Source organism: Diabrotica virgifera, chromosome 8 (assembly GCF_917563875.1).
Source record: "Diabrotica virgifera virgifera chromosome 8, PGI_DIABVI_V3a".
In the NCBI taxonomy this organism is placed as follows: domain Eukaryota; kingdom Metazoa; phylum Arthropoda; class Insecta; order Coleoptera; family Chrysomelidae; genus Diabrotica; species Diabrotica virgifera.
In genome coordinates, this window is record NC_065450.1 from 43,034,961 (window position 1) to 43,058,885 (window position 23,925).

General features: G+C 33.2%; 1 protein-coding gene across 4 annotated transcripts in view; it reads left to right on the plus strand.

The window, feature by feature from the left end:
* LOC126889923 (E3 ubiquitin-protein ligase MYCBP2) overlaps positions 1 to 23,925 on the plus strand; it is a 743,799-nt gene that overhangs the window by 163,147 nt on the left and 556,727 nt on the right. For all 4 annotated transcript variants that reach the window (XM_050658657.1, XM_050658658.1, XM_050658659.1 and 1 more), the window contains exons 23-24: positions 5,543 to 5,799; positions 7,519 to 7,660. In XM_050658657.1, coding sequence (XP_050514614.1) covers positions 5,543 to 5,799; positions 7,519 to 7,660 — 399 coding nt within the window. The remainder of the gene's footprint in view (positions 1 to 5,542; positions 5,800 to 7,518; positions 7,661 to 23,925) is intronic.

Below are 23,925 nucleotides of genomic sequence, written 5' to 3' on the forward strand. Positions count from 1 at the left end.
ATAAAAAAGTACCATAAAATATCATTTCATTACAATACTAAAATACAGGGTGTTCCATTTAAGAAAACTCAGAAAATACTCATTCCGAGTTTCGACCAACCCTGTATACTAAAATTGAAAATATAGCTATGCTAATAATTCTTAACAATAGTAGACTATATTAAAAATTATTTGAACGTAAGTAGAGTTTTAGTTGTCAAACTACTACAATTCTACAGGGTGTGAATATTGCTACGAAATTAATAAAAAAACGTATTTATCTTTTAAAATACCCTGTATAACATTACAAAACCTCATATTTTAAGAAAGAAGACATCGAAGAGAATCTAAAAATGTAAAAATATACAGTGTGTCCCATTTAAAAAAACGAAGTTATAAGCAACTTCCGGTATAACCGGAAGTTGCAAAGAGATGAAAATATTTTCATTTAATAGATCATCCTTCAAAACCACTGTATTCCAAATTTCATGATTCTGTTGCCTTTAGTTCTCGAGATATTTCTAATAGGCCAGTTATCTGCCTCACCCTGTATACTTTAAATAAAAAAAGTTTGAGTTTTGAGACTTAGGTAAATTTTTTCAAAAAAGATATCGTCATATCAAATACTGTGTAATGAAATAAAAATTAATGTATTTTTACCAAATTTCACAATGAATACAAATTTATATGTACAGGGTGGGCCAAAGAAAGAGTTCACCTTGATATTTGGCAGTAATTAGATTTTAAGGGAATGTCGAAACAGGTCGATTTTTATTTTTAAATTACATTTTTTTATATGTATATATTTCATACGTCTCCATGACGTGTCATCGTCAGTGACGTCATCCATCTGGGCGTGATGACGTAATCGATGATTTTTTAATGGGAATAGGGGTCGTATGTTATCTCATTTGAAAAAATGTTCAATTCTCTGTTCAGTAATATAAACAATAATATAATTATTTATACAGGGTGGCCAAAAAATAATTTGTGAATTAAATTAATGTAATTTATTTAACTCAAAATACATTTTATTGCTGCCATAAAATAGAAAAAGAATTATTATTTGGCAAATAAACATTGCTTTTCGCTTAAATTAAATGTTCAAACTATCAAGAGGTAGGTGGGAGGCTGTTTGTGATTTAGTTTAAGCGAAAAGAAATGTTTATTTGTGAAATAAACATTTTCTTCTATTTTCTAACAGCAGTACAATGTATTTTTTGTTAAATAAATTACATACATTCTTCTTTTTGCGCCAATTAATTTAATTCAAAAAATATTTTTTTGGTCACCCTGTATAAATAGTGTGACCAACTAGCCCGAAAAATCCGGGACATGGCCCGAATTACGAAGTCGTGTCCCGGCGTCCCGGAAAAGGCTTCCGGGCTATCCGAATTTTCAACTTTTTGGTAAAATTCTATTTTTTTAGTTATTCTGTTAAGAATTCACATCAAATTAAATTGTTAGGACGAAAAAAAATCGACAATATTAATTATGATTTTAAAAAATAAGCAATGTAAAGAATTACATTGCAAGAATACATCATATTTTGTTTGTTGAGGTCAATTTAAAATATGAATGGATTGATTTTTAAATGTTTTGAAGCTGTTTTCTTGTGACATGTTTGGCAATTATATTTTTGATGGGATTAAGCCACAATTGGTTGTAATGATAATTACATTTTTATATTAACCTAATAAGGTTATATTTACATGAAAATCCAACATCACTTTATTTTCTAATTTGAGTAATTTTTTCTTTTTTGAGAATGATTGGAAGTCGAAACGTCAAAAACTTACAAAAATATAATTATCATTATAACTATAACCAAATGTGGCTTAATCCCATTAAAGATATCATTGTCAACATAAAAATGTTAAATAATCAATAAAATGATGATATTAAAGTCCTATATTTAAAAAATAAAAAATGGCCCGATTTTCATTGAAAAGTCCCGGATTTCAAGTATTTTTTTCAGTCTTGTCCCGAATTCAACTGAATTGGAGTTGGTCACACTATGTATAAATAATGATCATAATGTTTATATTACTGAATAGAGAATTGAACACGATTTCAAATGAAATACCACAAGACCCCTATTCCCATTTAAAAAAATCATCGATTACGTCATCACGCTCTGATGGATAACGTCACGTAGTATGAAATATATCCCAAAAATATAATAAAAATAAAAATGGACCTATTTCGGCATTTCCTTAAAATCTAATTGTCAAATATTGAGCTCTTTTCTTTGGCCCATCCTGTATAAATTTGTATTCATTGTGAAATCTGGTGAAAATACATTAATTTTTATTTCATTAGACAGTTTATTTGAATTTTAATTACACTGCTCGCAAACGCTCAAATTTTGACCATTTTGATTTTTGACCATTTTTCAGGCCTGTAACTCCTATATGACGTAAATCTGCAACTCCAAATTTTTACTCTTTATTCTACTTGCTAGGGCTAACATTCGGCCAAATTTCAAATTTTTTCATCCGTGCCCATCAGAGATATAAGGGGCCAAACTTTGAGATTTTGAAAAAATTACATTTTTAAGATTTTTTTTTAATTTACCTAAGTCTCAAAGCTCAAACTTTTTTTATTTAAAGTATGTACTTATGTCTTTTCCAGAAAAAAACTACAAACCATTATAGGCTTGCCTTATGCTGTTAAAAAAATGCTGAAATGGAATTTTATCAGTTTACCTTTTCAAATTTTGAGGTTCATTTAAGGCCTTAAGGGTAGTTTGAAATTAAATAATGCTACAGGCAATTTTTTTAGAGCATACTTTTCTAAAAAGTTTAGTTTTTGATTTTTTGTTCTAGGACAAACCTCAGTAAAAATATTGGCTAAAGAGCGAAGCCATGTTTTCCGTGAAAATGATCGACACGCTTTAACAAAAATGGCCGTCATCGACAAAATAAATTTTTTAAAAATAAAATGAATGCAATTTTGTACTCTCTATAGACTGAAGTTTAAAAGGTTGAAAAATAAAAAATATTAAAAATAGTCAAGCAACCACCTTTGGACCACTTGGCTTGGATTGACCCTTTATGGTTGTAAGATCTTTTAGCACTTTTTTAAGTTTGTCAACAGAAAATAATCCGAGGATGTTAAATCTGGGGGATATGGTGCAAGAGTAGCAATTCAAATTTAAATTAAAAATTTTTGACCATGGCAATAACGGATCTGTGAACTGGTGCATTGTCTTAAGGCCATCGGTACATAATTCGCAAATATTTTACGGCTATCCCTACTTTTTCTGTCTTTACATGGCAAATTACTCGTAGTAAAATTCATACTGGTATAGATATGTAAACTTTACTTGACAATGTCATCATTAACTTTAAAGAGATGGCTTTTGAATGTTCTTGGATAACTGTTACTTGTATAATTGCAAATTATTAATTCAGTTAATAAATATGATAATTTTTTCACTAATTATGTATTCAGTGATTGTAATAATTTATATACTGTACAACAAAAACTAATACTCAATGGAGAAAAGAGGAAAAGTGTTAAAGTGATTTTTTAATAATATATTGTTACTCTAGAAAGCTTACAATTTTGAGCATCTTTAACAACAAAATACTTGGATCACAGAATATATCCTGGTCAATTCTCTGCTTGGATCGTCCATAAATAACAAACAATTAACTTTTTATTAAGTTCACGTCTTAAATAAATTATTTATCAAATACACTATCAACATTATTTAATCAACAACTCAAAATATTCCCGATGCCATGTCAATTTCGCAATAATTATTATTTATTTGTTATTTTTTGTTTTTATTTGTTTTTGGTTTATTTTTTTTATTATGTACAATACTAACAATTAAATACAATACTACCTCTTTATTATATTATATTATATTAACGTCAACCCTTAATTTATTTTTACTTTCACTAATTTCTTTAACGGATGAAAATTATTTCATATCAGACTGTACAGAGTAACAATTTACACAGTCTATATATAAAATAATACAAAAAAAATACTTCTTCTTCTTCTTCTTCTTCTTCTTATAATAGGCCTCTTGGCCTATTGACCGGTTTTGAGCTTGTATTAGTAGCTGTGATGTTGACTGCCAGCTATCTCACCACCTTTTAAAGGGCCTTCCTATTGGTCTCTTGCCTGTTGGCTTCGAATCCCTGGCTATACGGGCTATTCTCTCGATGTCCATTCTCGTCACACGCTGATTCCACTCTCGTCGTCTCCGTCTTCCCCACCGTACTATATCTTGTATGTTACAGAGATCTCTTATTCTGTCGTTCGGTATTCTGTCTCTCAGTGTTTTCCCCGTTCTCATTTCTGATGCTCTCAGTACCTATCCTCTTGGTTTCTGCTGTGTCACATCTTGTTTCTATCGTGTACGTCATGATCGGTCTTACACATGATTTGTATATGCGTACTTTCCCTTCCAGCCTCATATCTTTGTTTCTCCAGATGACATCCCTCAGACATCCTGACACGTCATTGGCTTTATTTGTTTGCTTTAGGACGCTCTCTTTAACATCTCCATAACTACATATTTCGATTCCCAGATATTGGAATCTCGAGACTTGTTCAATTAGTTCGTTGTTAATTACTAATTTGCATCTTATGGGTTCACTTGACACTACCAGGGATTTTGTCTTGGCTGTTGATATTTTCATGTTGTAGTTCTTCGCCACTGTATTGAAAGTTTGTGCCATTCGCTGTAGGTTATCCTCGTTATCGGAGATTAAGATTGCGTCGTCAGCATAACAGGATTTTTATTTGTTTTTCCGCCATCTTATATCCTTTTCCAGTACCTTTAATGTTTTCTATGATTTTGTCCATGACTAAATTAAAAAGCAATGGGCTCAAGCTATCCCCTTGTCTGATTCCCGAGTTGATTTCTACTTCCGATGTTAGCTCATTCTCGACTTTTATTCTGGTTTTGTTCTTCGTATTAATGTCTTTAATTTATCCTTATCATCTTGTTAGGCTGATTTTTCTCCTTTAGCAATCTTAGCACATCTTCCAATCTTACACAATCGAAGGCCTTAGTCAGATCTATAAAGTACATAAATGCAGGTTTATTATATTCCAGTATTTTCTCAGCAATTTGTCTGGCTATGAATATGGCGTCTATTGTGGACCAATTTTTCCGAAAACCTTGTTGTTCCTCACTAATTGTGTATTCTTCATTTATTTTATTGGCAAGTATTTTTGTTAAAGAGTTTAAGAGTTGTGCTCAGCAAGGTGATGGTACGGTAGTAGCTAGGGTCTTTGCTGTTTCCTCTCTTGTGTATAGGTATTGTTATACTCGTCCTCCACTGGTCTGGTACACGCTGGCTACGTATTATTTCTTGTAAAAAAAATACAATAAACAAAAAGACAGATATGCAAAATCTTAGCATAATTTACTGCAATCTTTTTTAATTTATGTACCATTTCGGTCTAATGCTGTTCAGTCTAGTGAGGTTTCGGTAAAGTGCTTTTCGGTCTACTGCTTTCGGTCTAATGATTTCGGTCTAATTGTCGTGTACCAAACAAAGCTCATGTACATTTTTTTCACAAAAAATCTGTTTAGTTTGCAGTGGCCTACCAACTCGGTAACTCTACCTGGAAATGAAGTTTTGTTTTCGCTGGAAACTGCATCTGATTATCTGAAAGACGAACGTCTCTGTGCCTACGGCTTCAAGTGTCTGGTGATCGGGTATGAGTGGCCTCAGGATAATTTTCAAAATCTGAACGAACTAAAACATTTGGAAGGTGAATTGGCGTTTCTGGGAGGAATGTGTGCCGCAAGTCTAATGAAAAAGGATATTCTGTTTCCGCTAAATGGAGGTTTGTAAAAAAATTTGTAATATGATTTGTAATTATTAGGTAAATGAACGTGAAATACGGCGATACCGTGTAATTTTCAGTGTCACCACCGAATTGCATGAACATTGGGATTTAGGTTCTAGTTAAGTACCCTCCACTTCAAAAATGGACTAATGCCGTTGGTTGCTTTTACCTTGGGGGGTGACAGCCACCTCTTCTCGGAGGTGAAAAAACATACGTTCATGATAAGTACGGAAATGTATAAGGGCTGATTTTATTAGAAATATAAGATAATAAAAGGTACAAATAAAAGATAAAAACTGTGTTTATTTTAACCGAACCGAATTATTACAATAATACAAACAAAGAAATTAAGATGTTTGCTTTACAAAATATTCTAACAGACTGAATCTTAATACAAAATAAAAATATAACACATAGAGTTCTCACATTCACATGTAACATGATACTTTTATGCAATTTTAGGCAAGAGTGTATCGAATTAATGGGGCGGAGAAGTCGGAGGCGGTCCCTTGAAGACTGCGTATATTTATTTAAGCAAAGCTAACAATAATAATAATTTATAGTTGACTATTAGATTCCAACAGATTTATGTTACGACGGGACGTAGATGACACGGCTGTCTTACGGGGCACGTTGAAGAACCGTCTGATATAAAAAAAAACATTGACTAGTTTATCATACAACGGAACAGGACGACACCGAGAAGTGCCGGCGACATTGGAAAGGTATTAAATTGAGTGAAAAAACTCTATAGAACAAAAGTTGCTTAAAATTAGGCAATTTGTCCATTTCCGGACTTATCTTGAAAGTATTTTTTTACCTCCGAGAAGGAGTGGCTTTCACACCCCAAATAAAAGCAATAATGGGCTCAAGTACAATAATGAAGTAGAGGGTAAGAGAAATGCCACAAAATAGCTTCAGAACAACCTTGTCATTTCAAAATATTTACTAAATTCAATTTTTATTAATATTTTTTGTAATTAAAGACTAACTAGGTTAATTTAGGTTAGAAACAGATATATGGTGAGAAATACATGAAATATTAAGCAAAATAATGAGACCCAAATGTAATTATTGTATGTATTGATAAATTATAATATAGTTACAAAATTTATTGATTTTCAAGCAACACTCGTTTCAAGATCGTGATTTATATTATAAATCACGATCTTGAAACGACTGTTGCCTGAAAATCAATAAAAATTTTTGTAAAGTTTCCAATATTTTGGCCACTAGTGTATATAAATCGCTTTGCATTAAGGGGAACGGATCAAAATGCAAAATTTTAACGCATGTCAAAATTTTTAATGTGTTTTAAATGTATTCATTTTTTTCGAATCCTGAGAAAACTAATAAATATTTTTGAAAAATTTAAACGCAGAATGAAAGATTACGTTATTACCGAGGGCCGAAAGTCCCTAAAAACTTCTATAATGTTTATTTTAATAAGCTACAGGGGTGAAAATAAAAGAGAAAATTTAGTGTGACTTTTAATTGCAAATATTTCATTCAAAAGAAACTTTTTATTTATTATAAAGCACTTTCGGCCCTCGGTAATAAAGTAGTCTAATTTTTCAAAAATACTTATTAGTTTTCTCAGGATTCGAATAAAATGAATACATTTAAAACACATTGAAAATTTTGACATGCGTCAAAATTTTTAATTTTGCTCCGATCCCCTTAAAGGCAATATATTATTATCCGATCTAATTGCAGATGAAGCTGACGTTGACATGGAAGTTGCTGAGAACGTAGCCTCTGATATCTTTTCCAAACACGGATCACTTCTGTCCAAAGGATTGGCCCTTAGTTCACCTCCTACGGTTCAACAAGCTTTGGACGGTATGCTGCCCTACAGGTGAGTGTTTGTATTATTTATACGAGTTGAATGAAACATTGTACTCTTGAAAAGTATGTACATTTCATTTGAATTTTAAAAATAAAAATAGTAACAATAACAGATACAGATAACCAAATTTAGTATTCGGTTGCGAGTAGTCCTTATTGTTGATAGTTTATTAGCTAAATATCTCGAGAACTAAAGGTAACTGAACCCTGAAAGTTTAAATTTAAGGGTTTTGAAGAGTGAACTATAAGAAAATATTTTTATCTATTTTTTACTTTCGGTTATACCGGAAGTTACTTATACCTTCGTTTTCTTAAATGGAACACCCTGTATATTTTTACAATATTGGATTCTCCTCGATGTCTTCTTTCTTAAAATATGAGATTTTGTAATATTATACAGGGTAGTTTAAAAGATAATTACGTTTTTTTTATTAATTTTATAGCAACATTCACACACTGTATAATTGACATCACAAATTGTACTTTGACATCAAAAACTCTATTTATGTTGAAACGATTTTTAATATACCTAGTCTACTATTGTTAAAAATTATTAATATAGCGAAATGTTCCATTTTGATATACAGGGTTGGTCGAAACTCAAATATAAAATCGGTCAATTTTCAGTTCCTTTGTCAATTACGGACAGCCCAATAGAAATAATAAAATTTATTTTAAAAATGCAATATCTGTTTAATCCGCGAAGGTTATCGATACGGACGTAGCCTGGAGAACAATACAAAATCCAAATAGACTATATTCTTATCACTAAACGATGGTAATCAATCGAAGACAAAACTAGCTGCAGACTGTGGTTCCAACCACAAAATGTTACAAGCATTAAGTAAATTCCGCATTAAGAGCGCAGGCGCAAATATTTTACGACTCGCTATTTTTTCTTTCTTTACACGGCAAATTACGTGTAGTAAAATTCTCACTGATATGGATATGTACATAAACATTACTTGACAATGACATTGTCACCACTAACTTAAAGATGACTTTTGAATGTTCTTGGATAACTGCTACTTGTATGATCGCTTAAATTATTAATTCAGTTAATTAATATATTTTTTTTTTCACTATCTATGTATTCAGCGATTATAATAATTTATATGCTATGCAATTAAAACTAATAGTTAATCGAGAAAAGAGGAAAAGTGATAAAGTGATTATTTTAATAATATATTGTTACTATGGAATGCTTATATAAACTTTGAACATCTTTAACAACAAAATACTTGAATCACGGAATATATCCTGGTGTATTCTCAGCTTGGGATCTTCCATAAATAATAAACAATAAATAACTTTATTAAAAATGAATAAGCATTTTCAATTTCGTTGCAACACGAAACTACAGCCGCATCATATTCTAGTTCAATCAGAGAGTGCAGCAAGCACCTCTACCGGTTTCGAAACTTCTTAATCTCTCATCAGGAGGTACATATGCTGCTCTCTCTGACTCAACCAGGACAAAACCCGGCGTGCAGTCACAGATTGCAACAGAAGAAATGGCAAGGATGCCCTAGCGGCAACTGCTAGCAAAAGACTAAGTTTTCAATCTAATAGCACATAAAATAACACTAAAAATATTACTTTACATCCTACCAGACTGAAAACAATGGGAACCTTCTCTGGTTACACCTCCGAGGCTTATAAAATTTGCAAGCCATAACGGATGCTGAGACTAAAGACATTGTTTTCAATATTTTTAGTGTTATTTTATGTGCTTTTAGATTGAAAACTTAGTCTTTTGCTAGCAGTTGCCGCTAGGGCTTACTTGCCATTTCGTTCGTTGCAATCCGTGACTGCATGCCGGGTTTTGTCCTGGTTGGGTCAGAGAGAGCAGCATATGTGTCTCCTGATGAGAGACTAATAAGTTTCGAAACCGGTAGAGGTGCTTGCTGCACTCTCTGATTGAACTAGAATATGATGCGGCTGTAGTTTCGTGTTGCAACGAAATTGAAAATGGTTATTCATTTTTGATTTACATGTTTACTCTGATTGGAGTACGAAGGGAACCATTCTCGTTGGAGCTTTACCGCGCTGAGCAGATGGGACGTGAATTATAAATTGTAAAATTCCCTCATCTTCTTTAGTCTCAGCATCCGTTATGGCTTGCAAATTTTAGAAGCCTCGGAGGTGTAACCAGAGAAGGTTCCCATTGTTTTCAATCTGGTAGGATGTAGAGTAATATTTTTAGTGTTTTTTTATGTGCTATTAGATTGAAAACTTTTTATTAATTTCACGTCTTAAATCAATTATTTATCAAATACTATATCAATATTATTTAATAAACAACTCAAAATATTCCCGAAGCCGTGTCAAATTGTCACTGTCTTGTCAGCACATTCTGTTCGACTGAGTGCGTTGTATGACAAGATAGCGAATGTTCGCTATGGTGTTCATTTTTTTCGAATCCTGAAAAAACTAATACATATTTTTGAAAAATTTAAACGCGGAATAAAAGACTAAATTATTACCGAGGGCCGAAAGTCCCTTAGAATAAATAAAAAGTTTCTTTAGAATGAGATATTTGATATTAAAAATCACAATAAATTTTCTCTTAGTTTTTCACACCTGTAACTTATGTATTAAAATAAACATTATAGAAGTTTTCAGGGACTTTTGGCCCTCAGTAATAACGTAATCTTTCATTCTGCGTTTAATTTTTTAAAAAATACTTAGGTATTAGTTTTCTCAGAATTCGAGAAAAATGAATCCCATTTAAGTATCATTGGAGTCGAAAGTTTGCGCCTATCCCCTTAAGGTACAGAGTAAGTGAATTACAAATAGAGGACAAACATTGGTTCAAAAACACCCAGAAAACTTAAGGGAAGCATTAGCAAAGGCTGATTTGTCAATGACTACTAGCGTCAACTGCCTATTCAGCTTACAGTGCCGTGTTGACATACCTACTAAGGCTTTTATTGTTTTCCTGTCGTTGCTTATTAAGTATGTTGTAAATTTTGGATAATATTCTATATTGACCTGATTGTTTCACTTGTCTTTGTTCTGGTAAATTCCTCCACCATTCCAGGGATTTGTGAGCTTTTCTTGTAGCCGTTCTTGTTACTAGTTACTGCCTGCCTTTTCAACACCGCAGAAGGGTTCCGGTTTGGTGAGATTTGGTGAAATGAGATTTGTTTGGTCACTTAATCTACTTTTTCATTTCCCTTATGACATATTATGACTCATATTATGACCATTATATTATGATCATATTATGACCATTATACAACAAAGATCTTTTGTAGACAGATTTTTAGATAATCATCTACCAAGGTTGCCCAAAGTAAAGGTGACAGAACTCCTCCTTGTGGACAGCCTCCACCTGCTATTGCTTTGATGGTTGCTTTACCCAGACTGGATATTACTATCCTATTCTCCAGGGATGCCCTTATCCATCTGCATATCGTGTGCCTCGTCTACTCATTGGTTTAACCAGAGATGGTACAAGCATCATTAAATGCTCCTTCAGTATCCAAAAAAGCAAACATTGCTCTCTTTTTGTCCTTTATCAACTTTGATAAGCCTATTTATATGATCCAACGCTGATTCCGCAGATTTACCAGGTTGGTATTCATATTGACGATTTCTTAGAGGATTATCTTGTAGCACTTCGTCTCTTATGTACTTATCCAGAAGTCTTTCCAGCGTTTTTAATAGTACAGTCCATAAACTTATTGGTCTATATGACTTTGGTGTTAGGTCTGATACTTTACCTACTTTAGGCAAGTAGGTACATGACTTTAACCTTTTGCCATATTTCCGGTACGAGCCCCCATACTAAACTGGCTTGGGGGCTTGCATATGTTTGGTATCAACAACTCTAATCCCATATACAAATGTATTGGATATATGTCATCTGTCCCTAGAGACTTAAAAGGCTGAAATTTATTTATCTTCTTCTTCTTCTTCTTCTTCTTCTTCTTCTTGTATAGACATGATTCTGTCTGTGTTTTCAATGTGCCTCTAGTAAGTTGTCGTTCCATCGTTTTCGTGGTCTTCCCACTGATCGTCTTCCTATTGGGAAACCGTCTCTCGCTGTCCTGACTACCCCATTTGTTGTCATTCGGCTTATGTGGTCATTCCATTCTATTCTTCTGTTTCTTACCCAGTTATTAATGTTATCCACCTTGCATCTCCGTCGTATATCTGTACTTCTAGTTCTGTCCCATAGAGTCTTACCATCGATTTTTCGAAGGGTTTTCATCTCCGCTGTTTCGAGCAATCTTTTTGTCCTCTCTGTGTCGGGTCGTGTTTCTGCCGCGTATGTCATTATTGGTCTGATGACTGTTTTGTAAATTCTGCCTTTCATTTCTTTTCCAATATTTTTATTTCTCCATATTGTGTCATTCAGGCAACCTGCGGCTCTGTTTGCTCTATTCACTTGATCTTCCACTTCTGTTTCGAGCCTTCCGTAGCTAGATAGTGTGATGCCTAGATATTTAAACTCCATCACTTGTTCTATTATCTGACCTTCCAGCTCTAATTTACATCTTATTGGATCTGCTGTTATAACCATGCATTTTGTCTTTTTTGAGAAAATTAACATGTTAAATTTTCTGGCGATTATGTTGAATTGGTGCAGCATACGTTATAAATCATCTTCACTTTGAGAGATTAGTATTGCATGGTCCGCATAGCAGATTATTTTAAGATGTTTTTCTCCCAAATTTATTTATAGCTAATCTAATTCTACTCGGCCTTTTGATTTGCTGTGGCTATTTCACAATCTATAGAACTATATAGAACTACAGATCTATATGTGTGTTAATATAAGCCTCCTCCCTTTTACCGCTGGTATATTCAAACCCGATGATAACCTTTCAATAAAGTGTTGTCGACAGTTACTAACTTCAAAATCTTGCCACCGGTTTAAGACAGTATGGCCTTGATTTTGGTCTGGGGAGGCAGGGGTGCGATGAAAATTGTGATTAAAAGTTGGTTCGCAAATACTAGAATGTTGAAGAATGCTTTTTGAATACATAGTTAAATTAAGAACTAGTTTAGATATATCAAATTCTCTTACAGAAGAGCTTATAACATTAACAAAGGAAGCCAATAAATCTAAATTTAACTTAAATATTTTTAATAAATATTTTAGTTTACAATTAAATAATTTGGTACATCTATTTACAAATCAGTTGTAAGGAGATCAGTTCTTTCTACTATAACATGTAATTCAGTCTCTCTATACGTCCTACCATCTTGTACTATAAGACTTAGATTTCCTTTCTTTTCACTATTTTTATCTCCATATTTGCGTACTCTATACACAAATTTATAATACAATACTAAGCCTTAAATTAAGGTTATCACTAATGTTCCAACAACACAGACTATAATTATTATAACGTAATAATTGCTAGCTACTGAGCACATGTGAGCTTTAAAATACTTCACTGTCATCAGTGGCGTAGCTGACAGGCCCGCAGGGCCTGCAAGGTGGAGGGGCCCCTTAAAGCCTTCAAGCTTCATACTTTTACTTTCTTTAAATTAGGGACCAAAACATATTTTCCTAATAAGCATCAAAATAGGGAATTTGGAAGGAAGTAATGAAGCGGATAATTGACGTAATTCTTACTCTTCCGGATGCAATTTTTAGCGTTTCGTGGACATGTTGCTAGTTTAGATGAAAGTGAATCCCAAAAAGTTAATTTTTTGTCGGTGGATCTTTTACTAGCTAAATATGATCCTGTTTTAGCTAAATTAATTAATAAAAACAATAACTTAAAAAACAAATTACTTGAGCCCCCAAATACAAAACGAAGTTATAAATTTACTGGCTCAAGAAACTGAAAACAAATTGATCAATTTAATTAAAAAAGTTGTTTTTATTAAATAATTCTTGATATCACTCAAGATATTTCAAAACACGATCAGCTTAGTTTTGTTTTTCGATATGTAAAGCTAACTTGTGATGAAAATAATTTACCTTCCAAAGCAGAAGATGTTGAAAGTTTTTTGGTATTCATTTGCAGTTTGGACCAAAGTTTGGTCTTCTAAATAAAATTTTAAAATTTATACAATCAAAGCACCTTTCTTTACACAACTTCAGAGCAAAGGGGTATGCTGGGGTAAGCGTTATGAGTGGTGTATATTCAGGCGTACAAAGGCGCATAACTGACATTGAAAAAACAGCTTCCTATGTTCATTGTGCATCCCATAATCTGAACCTACTATAATTCTATGTGTTGATGATCCGAGCTTTTAACAATCTTTAGCTCGGCTCGGAATGTCGATCCGAGCTCGAAATAGAAGCATTAGCTAGAATATTGACAAGCTCGCTGAGGAAAGCTCGGCTCGGCTCGCAAGAAACAAACCGGCTTGAGCTCGAAGCTCGGCTTGTCAAACAAGCCGAGCCGAGCGAAGCTCGAGCTTGTGACCATCCCTAACAGGAGTTGGTTTTTTTTTACGGTATGATTAAGAGATTATATGTTTTTTAGCACAAGTATTCAAAGATGGGATGTACTATGTACTATTATGACTTTGGATTCATCGCGTTTGCCAACACTTAAAAGGTTATGTGAAACCTGTGGTCATCTAGACATGTTACGGCTTTGCGTCGAGCTCTCCGACAAGTAATGAAATCTTTAACGAAAATTTCATTGCTATCTAAAAAAACGATGAAAAATTAGAAGCTAATGCATTATTAGAGCATATGAATAATTTTGAATTTGCCGTTAACATTAGGTACTATTCAATCTAAAATACACTTTACTAATCTTAATTAACATCAAAACTTTTGCAATCTGAAAAGGCGGAGTTAACGCTCGCCCTTCAACTTTTTGAAAAAACTCGTGATAATCTTCGAGAAATGAGAAATTCTTTTTCCGAAACTTTAGCAGAAGCAGCAGTAATAGCAGAATAGTGGGGTATTATATCAGAATTTATAAATAAACGGATAAAACGTATAAAAAAATTTACGATGATCTCAGCTGCGACGAAAAAATAACTTATAGCAAAGAAAGTTTTGAAGTTCATGCTTTCAATGTAAATTTAGATATAATACTGCAACAACTTACTATTAGGTTTTTCGGATTAAGAGACATGTATAATAGGTTTTCATGTCTATTCCCAAAAAATCTATTAACACTAAAGCATGAAGACTTATTAAAGAAATGCCAAATATTGTCGTTTACACATATTTTAGTAATTATACTGTTATTTGGTGTCGTTATGTTTATAATATGGGGGCCCACAAAAATTGTCGCCGGGGGCCCCCAATCTTCAGAACAAACACCTTAAACAAGAAAACAAGGAAATCAAAGAGGAATTGAAAGAAATAAAGGAAAATATGGAATTTATGGAAAAACAACGGAGGAAGAACAGCGTAGTAATGAATGGATTAACAATAGACACCTATGAACAAGGAGCAATAAAAGAGGCGATGCTGAATTTGTTCAAAGGACATATGGAAATTGAGGTCAAAATAAAAAATGCATACAAGTTGGGAACAAAAACCTGTCTCATTGAACCAGAAGACCAGGAAGACAAAATCAAAGTCATGAAGAATAAGTCCAAGCTAAAAAATTACAAGGAAGAAAAAATATATATCAACAATGACACCACAATGAGAGAAAGAGAAATACAAAAAACTATCCGGATGATCGCACGAGAAGAGAGAGATAAAGGTAATGAGGTAAAAATTGGTACAAATAAACTCTGGGTAAATAATGAAGAATGGAAATGGAATAATAAAGAAGATAAGATAGAAAAATCAAAAAACTAATAAAAAGCGCCAATGGAAAAACGATAATGGAACAGGCAATGAACAAGGACACGAGTAGAAATAAAGCAATATGCAACGATCAGGATAGAAACTTAAACTGTAAGAATGATGAGAAATGTTTACAAATACACAGAACAGCTGCAAACAACAAAATCAAAAGTATAGAAACAACTGCAACTGAAAAGACCAAAATACCCGAAGGATGGACAATAGGAACTTGGAACGTAAGAGGTCTCAACGGTAAGGAGACAGAACTTGCAGAAGAATTTGATAAGGCTAGAATAGACATACTAGGTATAACAGAGACAAAAAGAAAGGGCAAGAGCACACAGTTTCTAGAAAATGGCCATTTTTTAATCCTCAGCGGAGTATCGCAATTAGAAAGAGCAAGTGAAGGGGTTGGTTGTTTAATCAATAAAAATTTGACTAGCAGCATTAAGGATTGGGAATGTATCACCGAAAGGATCTTGAAAATAAGGATGACAACCGACGAGAAGAAGCTACTTAATATATTTGTCATATACGGACCAAATGATACCGAAAGAGCGAAGACCAAGGACATTTTTTGGGAAAAGGCGACAGAGATTATAGACAGCGCAGAAGGGAACACAATAGTAATGGGAGATCTTAATGGTAGAGTAGGCATAAAAGACAACGACTCCTCGGATGTACTAGGGCAATATGGAGAACTAACAAGAAATAATAATGGAGAACGTATTATAGACTTTTGCAGAGAGAATGATCTTTTAATAATGAATTCGTTTTTTCAGCATACAGATGTGCATAAATTCACCAGAGAAGTTAAAAGCAGAGGAGAAAGATCTATTATTGATTATGTATTGGTGAACAGATCTTTAAGACAATATATTAAAGATGTCAGAGTGCGAAGGGGAGCAGAAATATATAGCGATTATTACTTGGTAGTATCCCGAACAAGCATAGGAAACGAACAAAAACTAACTCAAAGGAAACTGAGAAAAAGAGACAAAACCCCAAAAAATCTACAAATGCAGCTATTAAGTCATATAAACTAGCAGATAAGAAAATAGCACAGAAATACAAAAACTATGTAAACAATAGTCTACAAAAGCATTTAAACCAGAACTATGACTTAGAAGAAACTTGGCAAAAACTTAAAGAAGCACTCCTAGATGGAGGCAAGCAAATCTGCGTAATGACTATAAACAATAAAAACAAGAAGTGCACAAAATGGTGGAGTAATGAAATAAAAGAAGAGGTCAAATTAAAAAAGTTAGCGTGGAAGAAATACCTAGGGTAGCAGAGCCCAGAAAGCTATCAAAAATATAAAACAAAAAGTGCAGCAGAGCTTGTGACCATCCCTAACAGGAGTTGGTTTTTTTACGGTATGATTAAGAGATTATATGTTTTTAGCACAAGTATTAAAAGTTGGGATGTACTATGTACTATTATGACTTTGGATTCATCGCGTTTGCCAACACTTAAAAAGTTATGTGAAACCTGTGGTCATCTAGACATGTTACGGCTTTGCGTCGAGCTCTCCGACAAGTAATGAAATCTTTAACGAAAATTTCATTGCTATCTAAAAAAAACGATGAAAAATTAGAAGCTAATGCATTATTAGAGCATATGAATAATTTTGAATTTGCCGTTAACATTAGGTACTATTCAATCTAAAATACACTTTACTAATCTTAATTAACATCAAAACTTTTGCAATCTGAAAAGGCGGAGTTAACGGTCGCCCTTCAACTTTTTGAAAAAACTCGTGATAATCTTCGAGAAATAGAAATTCTTTTTCCGAAACTTTAGCAGAAGCAGCAGTAATAGCAGAATAGTGGGGTATTATATCAGAATTTATAAATAAACGGATAAAACGTATAAAAAAATTTACGATGATCTCAGCTGCGACGAAAAAATAACTTATAGCAAAGAAAGTTTTGAAGTTCATGCTTTCAATGTAAATTTAGATATAATACTGCAACAACTTACTAATAGGTTTTTCGGATTAAGAGACATGTATAATAGGTTTTCATGTCTATTCCCAAAAAATCTATTAACACTAAATCATGAAGGCTTATTAAAGAAAGGCCAAATATTGTCGTTTACACATATTTTAGTAATTATACTGTTATTTGGTGTCGTTATGTTTATAATATGGGGGCCCACAAAAATTGTCGCGGTGGGCCCCCAATCTTCAGCTACGCCACGGACTGTCATATATTCATCATTAGACCTGCACTGTAAGCCTGCGTAACATGAACTGTCTTGAATTTTTTATTGGTATCTGAACATTCACAATCTCAGAGGTAAATATTTATGAATTGTACATTGGGCTTCGACACACTCAGTGCTCCACTGCTGAGTTTTCCTAATCTGTTAGAATCAAAAACGAATAAGGATTTACCTATTCTTTTTTCTATTTCTGCCCAATCTTTTTTAAAAGTGATTCCTCTGAGAGCACCATCATCCATCAAGGTGAAGTTTTTGTTTCGGAAAATAACTCTGCCTCTTGATATAATTTTAAATGCTTCTCCATTTCTTTGACGTATTTGTCACTTGAAACACCAAAGGGTTGTATACAGTAAATCCTCCCGGATAAACTGTATTAAAGGTTTTCAACCAATTTTCTATAGTAAAGTTTTGATATACAGTGATATTGGAAAATGCTCTACTTGATACTAGATCAGCCTGAACATTGATTAGCTGTATGTATTCCGTAGAAACCTTTTTAAAACTTTATACCCCCATAATGTTTCTCAAAATTGAATCCTTTATTGATATTTTTTTCAGTCTGTAGTAAGTTAATGAACGCCAAGGGATCTAAACGTTCAGCATTCACGTCTTCAAAAGTTATTTCACTAATTCGATCTGCAAATCATGACTTTGAATTTGTGATATAGATACTCTTATAAAGGTTAACTTTTAGAGAAGGAACAGTGATATCAAATCGTTCTTTTTCTATTTGTCCGCTATTTTCTTTGTATCCGGCCTGATATATGCCATCTGTCTCTGGAGACTTATATGGCTGAAGTTTATTTACAGCTCATCTAACTCTGCTTAGTCTTGTGATTACTGTGGCTATTTCCCATTTTGCAGGACTTGGCTTAGTCGGACTTTGGGCTATGTTGGCATAGGCGTAACCAGGGGGGGGTTTTGGGGGTTGTAACCCCCCCCCATTGGGATGTACTTTGAGCTCTATATGCTTAACACCATAGCCCTCAGAGACCTTCCAGTAGTTGTAACCCCCCCCTTTCAGGTAGCTGTAACCCCCCCCCTTAGGATCATCCTGGTTACGCCTATGTATGTTGGTTTGCCTATCTGCATCGTTCAGAATTGTTGAGGCCGGAATGTGCGTGTTTATGAATTCTCTGAGACTTTCCCCTTTGGTTCATTTCTTCAGGATAATCATTAGATTTCTTGGGTTCGAAGAGTAACAAGCCGTTATTTAAAAAACCCAAATCATTACCTACGTGTATTAAAATAAGTCTCCGTCCTTTGTCCCCTGGTATTTGCAAACCCGATGATAAGCTTTCAATAAAGGCTTGTCGACTGTTTCTAGCTTCACAATATTGCCACACCTTTGAGACAGTACGGCCTTGATTTGGTGTGACGAGGCAGGAATGCGATGAAAATTGTGATTAAACTTTGGTTCGAAAATACTATGTTTAACACTTTGGCTACTGTGTGTACCATTTCTGGTACACAGTTGATGTTTACCAGAAACTGCGTGTACCAAATTTGGTCACATGAAATGGTAATGTTTCAAGCGGTGTGTACATTTGGTGAACACAGTTCTGATGGTTTTAAATGCGTATCTAGGTTCCTACAGTTTACTGCTAAATTCTGGCGAAGCAGTTTGGGACTTAATCAACAGATGGCTGTACTATGACCGATTTTTTAAAATTATGGCGGAGCAGTTTGAGACTCCTTCAGCAGATGGCATATTATGGCCATTTTCTGACTTGCAGAAACTTGTTGTTTGTGCAATATTAGTCTTGTGTGTTTACGGTTCTAAAATTAGTACTTAAAATGTCAAATAAAAAATTAAGTGATGCTGAATTACGTGAAATAGCCGAGAATATGAGTGAAATGGAGTATGAGTTTATTAGTGAAGATGATGATGATGATACTATGGATATAGATGATCCAAATGATCAAGATTCGTGTTCTTCTTCCTCTAATTTAGAAATTAACAGTGATGGGCAAGAGTTAGAATTCGAATCTGATCTAGAATCTCTCAACAACGATTCTGAACCTGATAATTTTTTAAATAATCCTAATCCTAATATCATCTTATATATAAAAATCTATTGCTGTGCGTTAGTCTCGCTAAAACTCGAAAATGTGTGGACCGATTTGGCTAATTTTGATGTTGAATTATTTGTGGAAGTTCAGGGAAGGTTTATACGGTTTTATATTGTCATTTTAGTAGCCACCAAAATTGTTACAGCTATATGTATAAAATGCTCTTTTTACAGTGTTTGTTGCCATACTCCTCCGAAACGACTTGACCGATTTTTATTAAAGTTTGCAAGTGTACTCGACCGGACAGGGAGTAGGTCGTTATCTATATTTCATACCCGTGCGTCTTAAGGGGGCTTGCCACCCTTATATTTATTTCTATTTTTTCAGACAAACTCTTTTTTTTTAATTGCATATGATGTGGAACGTAAAGATACATACAACCCTAAATTTTCACTTTTCTATCACTAACCGTTATTTTTTAATGGCCATTTAAATATTTTACATCTATATAAACAAAAGAAAGTCGTGACAGTTACCAACACATAACTCGAGAACGACTGAATAGATTGTTATGAAATTTTCCACGTGTATTTGACCGGACCGAGAATAGGTTGTTATGTATTTTTCATATCCGTACGTCGTAACGGGGGCTGCCCCCCTAAAATATTTTTTTATTTTTTTGATCGAACTGTTTTTTCTTAATTTTATGTGATGTGGAAGGCAAAGGTAAATACAACCCTAAATTTTCACTTTTCTATCTTCGACCGTTATTTTTTAATAGCCATCTAAAGTTTTGCATCTTATATATAAAAATCTATTGCTGTGCGTTAGTCTCGCTAAAACTCGAGAATGTGTGGACCAATTTGGCTAATTTTGATGTTGAATTATTTGTGGAAGTTCAGGGAAGGTTTATACGGTTTTATATTGTCATTTTAGTAGCCACCAAAATTTTTACAGCTATATGTATAAAATGCTCTTTTTACAGTGTTTGTTGCCATACTCCTCCGAAACGACTTGACCGATTTTTATGAAAGTTTGCAAGTGTACTCGACCGGACAGGGAGTAGGTCGTTATCTATATTTCATACCCGTGCGTCTTAAGGGGGCTTGCCACCCTTATATTTATTTCTATTTTTTCAGACAAACTCTTTTTTTTTAATTGCATATGATGTGGAACGTAAAGATACATACAACCCTAAATTTTCACTTTTCTATCACTAACCGTTATTTTTTAATGGCCATTTAAATATTTTACATCTATATAAACAAAAGAAAGTCGTGACAGTTACCAACACATAACTCGAGAACGACTGAATAGATTGTTATGAAATTTTCCACGTGTATTTGACCGGACCGAGAATAGGTTGTTATGTATTTTTCATATCCGTACGTCGTAACGGGGGCTGCCCCCCTAAAATATTTTTTTATTTTTTTGATCAAACTGTTTTTTCTTAATTTTATGTGATGTGGAAGGCAAAGGTAAATACAGCCCTAAATTTTCACTTTTCTATCTTCGACCGTTATTTTTTAATAGCCATCTAAAGTTTTGCATCTTATATATAAAAATCTATTGCTGTGCGTTAGTCTCGCTAAAACTCGAGAATGTGTGGACCGATTTGGCTAATTTTGATGTTGAATTATTTGTGGAAGTTCAGGGAAGGTTTATACGGTTTTATATTGTCATTTTAGTAGCCACCAAAATTTTTACAGCTATATGTATAAAATGCTCTTTTTACAGTGTTTGTTGCCATACTCCTCCGAAACGACTTAACCGATTTTTATGAAAGTTCGCAAGTGTACTCGACCGGACCGGGAGTGGGTCGTTATCTATATTTCATACCCGTGCGTCTTAAGGGGGCTTGCCACCCTTATATTTATTTCTATTTTTTCAGACAAACTCTTTTTTTTTTAATTGCATTTGATGTGGAACGTAAATATACATACAACCCTAAATTTTCACTTTTCTATCACTAACCGTTATTTTTTAATGGCCATTTAAATATTTTACATCTATATAAACAAAAGAAAGTCGTGACAGTTACCAACACATAACTCGAGAAAGACTGAATAGATTTTTATGAAATTTTCCACGTGTATTTGACCGGATCGAGAATAGGTTGTTATGTATTTTTCATATCCGTACGTCGTAACGGGGGCTGCCCCCCTAAAATATTTTTTTATTTTTTTGATCAAACTGTTTTTTCTTAATTTTATGTGATGTGGAAGGCAAAGGTAAATACAACCCTAAATTTTCACTTTTCTATCTTCGACCGTTATTTTTTAATAGCCATCTAAAGTTTTGCATCTTATATATAAACATCTATTGCTGTGCGTTAGTCTCGCTAAAACTCGAGAATGTGTGGACCGATTTGGCTAATTTTGATGTTGAATTATTTGTGGAAGTTCAGGGAAGGTTTATACGGTTTTATATTGTCATTTTAGTAGCCACCAAAATTTTTACAGCTATATGTATAAAATGCTCTTTTTACAGTGTTTGTTGCCATACTCCTCCGAAACGACTTTACCGATTTTTATGAATTTGTGCAAGTATACTCGATCGGACCGGGAGTAGGTTATTATCTATATTTCATACCCGTGCGTCTTAAGGGGGGATGCCCCCCTGATATTTATTTCTATTTTTTCGGAAAATCTCTTTTTTTTTAAATTTTATATTATGTGGAACGTAAAGATACATACAACCCTAAAATTTCACTTTTCTATCACTAACTGTTATTTTTTAATGGCCATTTAAATATTTTACACCTATATAAACAAAAGAAAGTCGTGACAGTTACCAACACGTAACTCGAGAACGACTGAATAGATTTTTATGAAATTTTCCACGTATATTCGACCGGACCGAGAATAGGTTGTTGTGTATTTTTCATATTCGTACGTCTTAACGGGGGCTGTCCCCCTAATATATTTTTTTATTTTTTTGGTCAAACTGTTTTCTCTTAATTTTGTGTGATGTGGAAGGCAAAGGTAAATACAACCCTAAATTTTCACTTTTCTATCTTCGGCCGTTATTTTTTAATAGCCATCTAAAATTTTGCATCTTATATATAAAAATCAATTGCTGTGCGTTAGTCTCGCTAAAACTCGAGAATGGCTGGACCGATTTGGCTAATTTTGATGAACCTTACTAAATTTTTTTTCTAGCTCAATCGGTGTCCAAAACACAATATCTTAAGCCTTAGAAATATTCTGAGGACAGAAGAAGAACGAGCAACAAATTTCATCGAAGAAAAGTGCAACTGTTTAACGTTTGGACTTAATTTGGGCAAAATATGAATTTCTTAATTTTTCGAAACTTTCAAAAAATATCTCTACCGAACTTTTCTGACGAACGGCAAGCACAAGAAAAGTTCTGAGCACACGAAAAGAACAAGCAGCAAATTATAAAATTTTATTTAATTTTAATTAATTTTGTTTCATTTTATTAAAGTTTAATTATTTTTATTAGATTCTATTATTTTTTTTTTAATTTTATTATTATTTTAAATTTATTTATTATTTTTATTTAAGTTTATTCAGTTGTATTTATTTTTATTAACTTTTATTCAATTTTATGAAATTTTGTTTCATTTTATTTAATGATATTTAATTTTAATTTTATTTTATTTTTCAACACCTATATAGTTGGACAACCCCGAACCCAATTATAAATACAGGGTTGTTTTGAATGTAAATAAAATAAAGCTGTTATATTCTTTATAAGAAAAACAAATTTAAGATTGCAACTATTGCACTGCAAACTTTTTCTAACTAAATTTTATTACTTCAAACATTATGTGTAATTCATTAAAAATAATAATAAAAACTCATTCACATCGAGCATTTTTTGTTTATTAATTACGAATTCCTTTTGTTTATTTTAAGTTTATTGTTTACAAAAGTTTGTTCTTATCTATTGAGGCAGTACGAAGTCTGCCGGGTCAGCTAGTTTGGAATAATTGTGCAGGTAATATATAAATTAGTATTCACTTTTATAGTTTTGAGTTTATAATTTTGTAGGTAATTTGAACACATTTACTTTCACGGAAGATTCAGGATTCTCCCAAAGTTTTTTTGCACAAAGGGAAGGAGATCATCCAATTCATTTTTATAAATTATTTATTGACAACGATATCTTATCACTTATTGCCGAGGAAACCAACAGATATGCTGAACAGAAAATAGTATCAGGAATTACAAATGAAACATTAACAAAAACAGCATTATTGGGACAATGGAGAAACACAAATCAATCCGAAATTTTTGTTTTCTTAGGTCTTCTAATATGGATGGGTTTGGATCGTAAACCCA